The sequence below is a fragment of the Fibroporia radiculosa genome (assembly GCF_000313525.1).
Source record: "Fibroporia radiculosa TFFH 294 genomic supercontigs, scaffold9630, whole genome shotgun sequence".
NCBI lineage: Eukaryota > Fungi > Basidiomycota > Agaricomycetes > Polyporales > Fibroporiaceae > Fibroporia > Fibroporia radiculosa.
Window position 1 is genome coordinate 2,417 of NW_012132948.1, and position 6,800 is coordinate 9,216.

At 49.7% G+C, this 6,800-nt stretch overlaps 3 protein-coding genes across 3 annotated transcripts; 2 read left to right on the plus strand and 1 right to left on the minus strand.

The window, feature by feature from the left end:
• Positions 1 to 232: 232 nt before the first annotated feature.
• Positions 233 to 1,291, plus strand: FIBRA_09108 (uncharacterized protein; the record flags this gene model as incomplete). Its single annotated transcript, XM_012321438.1, has 4 exons — positions 233 to 833; positions 880 to 1,012; positions 1,063 to 1,123; positions 1,190 to 1,291. The coding sequence occupies 4 exons, from the start codon at positions 233 to 235 to the stop codon at positions 1,289 to 1,291; spliced, it is 897 nt and encodes a 298-aa protein (XP_012176828.1).
• Positions 1,292 to 1,936: 645 nt separating this feature from the next.
• On the plus strand, positions 1,937 to 3,910 carry FIBRA_09109 (uncharacterized protein; the record flags this gene model as incomplete). Its single annotated transcript, XM_012321439.1, has 2 exons — positions 1,937 to 2,285; positions 2,337 to 3,910. 2 exons carry the CDS (start codon positions 1,937 to 1,939, stop codon positions 3,908 to 3,910), a joined length of 1,923 nt encoding a protein of 640 aa, XP_012176829.1.
• A 2,344-nt stretch (positions 3,911 to 6,254) lies between these two features.
• FIBRA_09110 (uncharacterized protein) lies at positions 6,255 to 6,741 on the minus strand (the record flags this gene model as incomplete). The annotated part of the gene is made up of 2 exons (XM_012321440.1): positions 6,255 to 6,270; positions 6,326 to 6,741. The coding sequence occupies 2 exons, from the start codon at positions 6,739 to 6,741 to the stop codon at positions 6,255 to 6,257; spliced, it is 432 nt and encodes a 143-aa protein (XP_012176830.1).
• Positions 6,742 to 6,800: the final 59 nt, after the last annotated feature.

Here is a 6,800-nt window from a genome sequence, read left to right on the forward strand (position 1 = left end):
AGCTATTTGAAGTGAGGCTCACACGTAGAAGCATTTTGTTTTTTAACAAGTTTTGCTAAGTAGGCCCGCGACGTTCGCCTGCGAGGTCAGCGGGACACGGTCCGAGAATCCGGCTACGGGTTTCCCATCTGACTTGGTTCGCGTAGCCAATGTGGTGCACCGACGGCTCCCCTTTTCCCTCTCTCAAGGCATTTAAAATCGGAATACTAGCTCCAGAGACGTCGCACTTATCATGGCTGCCCACCGTCTGAAGTCAGCTTTCCACGCTTTGAAACCCGCCTTCGGGGCATGGATCACACTCCCTGGTGCCTTGAACATACGAACTGTTTCTCTCTCCTCCCCGCACCTCTCTTGGGTCCTCATCGATTGTGAACATGGGATGACATCCCTCCACCCCGGTGCAAGTGAGTCCATCCAGGCTGTCTCCGGACTCGGACCAGATGCTCCCAGTACTATCGTGCGTATCCCTGCGACCGGTGCATGTGCAGACGGAAGTGTGGCATGGCAGATCAAATACGTGCTGGATGCTGGCGCGAGAGGGGTCTTGGTACCAATGGTGCGTGCTTTAAGTTTTGTATCATGGTCCAAGGATGAAGCCACCACACTCCTGCAGGTCTCGAGCGCCGCACAAGCCGCATCAGTCGTCGCTGCGGCACGCTTCCCGCCCAAAGGAATTCGTGGTCTTGGGAGCCCGTTTACACACACTACGTGGGGACCGATCTCCTTCTCTGACTATCTAGAAAATGCCAACGACGCCGTGATTGTCCTTATACAAATTGAAACTCGAGATGGCATGACGAACTTGGACGAGATTCTCGCCGTGGATGGGCTCGGTACGATTCTTCACCCTAATTCTTAAATAAATCTAAATGTACGTAGACGGCGTTCTGATTGGGCCCTACGATCTTTCATTGGCACATGGCTACCCCCCGCCATCTCCTGACCCGCATCCCGAAGTAGAGGTAATGATCCAGCAAATTTTGAGCAAGTCGCATGCAAAGGGAAAGAAATGGTGTGCCATACTCCTAACTTGCAGAGATGGTTAGTTTACCCCTTCCTCAGTGCAATCTACTGCACGTCCGGCAAGCAGTCAGCCAACCGTGCCGCAGAAGGCTTCGATATGGTGCATAGTTCTTTGTACATCGTATTTGCTACTGTGCTGATGCTTGGCTTTTTCCGATCGCTGTAGATCAACGTCACTTCAGACTCCAATGCAATGTCGTATGCAATTGCTGAGAGCCTCTCAGCTGCAGCAGGAGAAGCAGTGGTAGACAAAGGTCTATCTTATTAAATATAATCGGGTCGCATTTTAGAAATCGGATGACTCGCTACGCTAGCATGTAACATCGCATGTATCAATTGTATATCTACTTCGCATTTGCTGCTTCGTGACCCCGGGTCAATGGGTGCGTTGCGCTGCATACCGCCACTGTAAATCCTGGGGGTCACTCTAGTCACGTAAGGATGAGAGCGAAGGGGGCCGCATTGATGTACGCCTAGGGAGCGCAATAGTTGTAGATTTGCAGATCAGCCTTGACATACATCATGAAGTTGGCGTTATTACAGCCGATCAATCCCGAAGTTCTCTACGTCCATATTGCCACGCTCGATCAGCTTTCTACAGTTCTTACAAGGGTTTTTCAAAATTTACTGACAGTCAACGAGATTGGGAACCGCAAGAACGTCTATTGACTCAAACTAGCCGCTTCTTCGCAGCAAAACCTCTAACTTGATCTAAATCCACGTGATGGTGATGGTGGGCTATGCTTGAGCGCTTGAGCAGTTGGCAGACTCGAAGATATTCGTCGACGCTGTGGGATAGATCGTCATAAACAACTCTCCTCGCTCTCCTTGAGTAATGTGGTTTGGCTTTAACTGCCAAAAGAAATGAAGAGATACGGGTAGGCATCATATCAATTTGAACTATCATCTCACGATGCTTTGCTCGGCTTGTACCCCCATCTTTCAATCGAATCCCAAATTTTCGTTTGGTCCAGAGGATCTCGACTTCGTTTGGCATAACCACCAGAAAACTGCAGCCGGCCTTAGGAATGCAGCTAAACAGGGTTGCTACATTTGTTCCGCCTTTTGGGATGGCATGACGGGCCAGTTTTCATTTGACCCCGAAGCTAACGAGTCTGAATCTTTCACTCGTTACTCTTTGTCGGATGCTTGGTCTTATGCGCCGGAGGGAACATGCGAACTGTTGATATACTCTGACATGGTTGGCGGAGACGGCCAGCCATTTGTTCGACAGTTCGTCGTCGAAGCAGGGGATTTTGAAGGTACGTTGAAGTATCCGTCCTTTGACAGTCGAGATGTCATAAATTCTATAGGGACCAGTAGAATGGAAGACGACGCTGAGACTCCGTCGAGCACGTCCTCCGAAGCGAGCTTTGGGCTCGCTAAACAATGGCTCGCGAAATGTCTTCGGGACCATTCCACCTGTAGATCGATTCCAGACAAAGATCCGTGGATACCGACACGCCTGCTCGATGTTGGATCCTCTGAGAGCGAAGAAGATACGCGCCTAGTCATAACCAACAACCTATCTCCTTACACTCTGTATATGACTTTGAGTCATTGCTGGGGATCAGCGCAAATCGTACAACTGCGGACGGCGACTCTGGATTCTATGCAGGACCGTATCCCACTCTCTTCACTCCCTCAGACCTTCCGAGATGCTATTTTCGTCGTCAAGCAATTCGAAATCCGCTACCTCTGGATCGATTCGTTATGCATCATCCAAGATTCCATGGACGACTGGCAACATGAAGCAGCACGAATGGCATTCGTTTATAAAAATTCATACTGCAATGTCGCAGCTACGGGTTCGTCGAATAGTCATGGTGGCTGCTTCGCATTAAGGTTACCCTCCATAGTTCGACCCTGCCTTGTCGAGGCTACCTGGGACGGTGGAGTTACAGGATCCGTCCGTGTCATAGATCTTGGCATGTGGACGGATGGCGTTTCTGGCGCCCCTCTTAACAAGCGTGCGTGGGTTGTGCAAGAACGGCTTCTCGCACCTCGAGTACTTCATTTTAGCACTCGTCAGATCTTCTGGGAGTGCTTTGAGCTAGATGCATGTGAGACGTATCCTTCTGGTATCCCGCAAGCGTTCTATGCCGGCTCTGCTGGCTTCAAGCACCTTAGCCCTGCCATCGACCACGCTTCACTGCGATCTTCTCCTCGATGGACTCCCGATCCTGCTTGGAGGCTGTATCACACTTGGAATTGGATCGTTTCTGCTTACATGAAATGTGGGCTGACGAAGGCACAAGACAAGTTAATTGCATTGTCAGGGATTGCGTCAGAGATGCAACGCTTGACGGAAGACGAGTATCTAGCAGGACTATGGAGGATGTATGTGCCGTATCAGCTGCTATGGTTTATCGAAAGCCGCAGGCAGAGCAATGGTGAAGGCTCTTTCCGACCAGCCCCCTACCGAGCTCCATCCTGGTCATGGGCATCTGTGGAAGGCGAAGTGAATACTACATCACTGAATAATCCAAATTCGGCATCAATTCTCGTATCTGTCCTGAATGCACATGTCACTCTTGTGAGGAGTGAGAACAAAACCGGGCAAACCAAAGGCGGATTCCTCATCCTTCGAGGCCATCTGAGCGCTGCTGGGTGGAAGCCGGATTCCGAGGGGGAAGGCATCGTGCTTGTAGTGAACGACGCAATATGTGGTCAAATACACGCTGATGAGGCGACAGACCTGCCCGCGTATGGACTGTTTTGTGTCCCAATCCTGCGTCATGTCAGCGAAGGAAAAGCCTTACTCGATGTACTAATCTTGCACATGCGCGAAGCGGAGAGGACGTTTGAAAGAATTGGAGTCGTATTGGGGTCTGATGCTGAAGAGATGTTGCTGATCGATGACGAGCAAGACATCACTCTAATTTGACGTCGATTTCTGGGAATGGCTAACCTCCTTCGCGGGTGACATGATTACAGAGCAAATGGAACGTGCCATTGTGATGATATAGAGCCGACGTAGAGTTCGGAGTACGGAATACGTTGTAAACGTGCTGCATGTTGTGTCGCCAAGGAAAGAGTGGCTATAGATGGTCAATGCGGAAATTTTCACGACCATTCCCACACGAGGTATGAGTTCAACGTAATTTCCACAAGGGTCCTCAAGAACCTGCGCCCGCTCGTCGCCGTTGGGGACCGTAGATATATGTGTGCCCCTCCATAGTGCTAGCTTTGGCTTCGTTGCGAAACCATGAGCTGTGTTCACGTGTGCATGAGCATGAATTCTGGGGACGAATAATCAGCCTTGATTATAAGTACAATAAAAGTAGACTTGCGATTTGATGAACAAGAATGGGAACGACTCTGCGCAATGCCCTCCGATCTGAGGTGAAGCTCCCGTTACACATCACTCATTCACACTGGTAGCGAGTTGGTCATGCACAAGCTTTTCCGCCCGCCTCACCCTAGCGGCGTCTTTCCGATCCTTCGCGAGCCTGTCCAAATTTGCACGGAGGCAAATCCGTCCAGCGGACCCCTGTGTGAACCAAGTAATTTGGACCATCTGAGGTTGCTTTCAGCTGGTCGACAACGTCAGGCAGAAAACCGCAAAGAGAATCGTGAGCGGATAGAAATAGTTCGCTACATTGGCGTTGCTAGGTGTCTCTCCAGTGACGGAGAAAATCCACACGACGAGATCGAACATCGTTTCGAGTTGAAAATTTGTCCCTTGGTAACTGCTGTAATCGTAGTGCTCAAAGGAGGCTGTGGAAATACTTGACTGCCGTATCTACAGCAATCTCTTACATAAACATAAGAATTGGATGCTTGGGGAGCCTGCACTCACACTAGAGCTTGAATTCTCTCTACGACGGTTGGAATGCTAGCTCAACTGTGGGCATCCGCTATCACATGATATAGATTGGGGCTCTTCTTAATTTTAACGAATTCGTTGACGATCTGCAGAGGCGAATAATAGGTCCTAGGTCTATAGGCATGTACGCGCACAAAACTACACACCTGAGTGCGATTTCAGTGATACGCTTCTTCAATGTTATCTTGACCACCGAAGGTGCGTAGGATGGTCACCATGCTTCAAAAATACACAAATGCAAATATGTCAATGCACTGCTTTCAATTATCAGAGCGTGGGGGACAAACATTGTGTAGTGTGCGTCGGAAAACTAAGTCGATGACTATGGCATATAGGGTATCTTGGGATCTTATACGTGAAGGTTGAGGAAGTCAAACGAGGACATCCGGCGACAGCGTCCTCCGGATTCGAGAACAAGTCTAATGCCATGAATCTGATGGAATATAAACAAAGCAACGAGGATGAAGACGTGGGCTTTGTGACTAGTACAATCACCGCCTTGACAGCACCGCGATTGGCTCGGTGCTCGGGATTCGCTCGGATGAACACCCTGTGACCTATGTTTCAACAAAGGATCCTGAGGGTAACCAACTCGACAGGAAGAATGCTTTGCAACAATGTGGCCATAACGGCTCTTTCCTTGGCCGGGTCGAACTCGTGGAATATCGGTACTTGATGACGCAGCGCATATGACCCCTTCGCTTTTGTTAATTTCAAATCCCACTGGCCGGATCTTTAGCTTTGAACGCCTCATATAAGCGTCGTCACTGACAATCTCTTCGACAACATACATCAGATGACCACCGCTGTGGGTTGAATTCATTTCTTCCATAATAAGCTATATCACTCATTTCCGCCGATATGTTCGCAACAGGACTTACCTGAACGACCTGAGGAGGTAATTTGCAACGATCGCTTCCTAAGATATTGCTGGCTGACGTTGTACATAGCGCATTGCTGCTTCGAACGCGTCGATTCCGCCTGGGTGGACGACAAGATAGTACTTGTGGACGCTGCGAAACAGATGCTCAGCGAATCAACCGGGCTGAAGATCGACAAAGTTGAACACGCTGAGATCAAGGGTAGTCGGTGCGTTTTCCAGTCGGGAAACAATCACTATACGTGGAACACGATAAATGAGGAGGGAGCGCGCATAACGAGCTCACGAGGTCGGGATGCAATGTTCGAGATGAGACGCACAATTTCGCGGGGATGAAGTACGAGGCACTGGAGGTCTTTGACGACGGCGAACTTGAGCATTGAATTTGAAATGTAAATGACGAGATTGTCCAAGGTTGTAATGAAAAAGAGTCCTGACATTGCAGGGAGTTAAATACAGCTGTGAGCTCTAGTAGAGATTCAAATGGTGCCAAAAATTGAAGATGAGAATAAGAAATCCCTATTAGCACTGGCAGAACCTGTGCATATGCATAACGTTAAATATTCTTGGTACTGAGCAACCCTTGTACACACCTCTCGTTGAACATCCAATCAATACCCTCATCCACCTCCTTTCCATACCATTTAAAAGACGACAAATGATTGTCTCGCGCAGAAGTCGTCCAGCCCAGCCCATTCGCAACTTCCTGCAGCTCCTCCTGCATCCCCCAAATCTCAATCTTCCGCGCGTCGCATTTCTTAGCATACTCGACCAGTTTCTGTACGAGTGCAGGAAACGTTCGTTTCGTTGCCCGGAGCCGTGTGACGATGAGTGTGCGCGAGGACGCGAGTGTATCCAATGACCATGTCGCGAATGCGGGACACTCGCCCTCGCGGTCTGCGAGTACATCCCGCAGTGCGGCTCCCTCGTGTGAGAGTAATAAGACCCCCCATATGTCCAGCGGGAGAACAGGTTGCATGTCTGCCATGAAAACCATCGTCCTCTGCATCGTGAAGTCCGCGACACCATGATTCGGCAGGAATGCGACCTGCAGACCGCCAGGGGAGG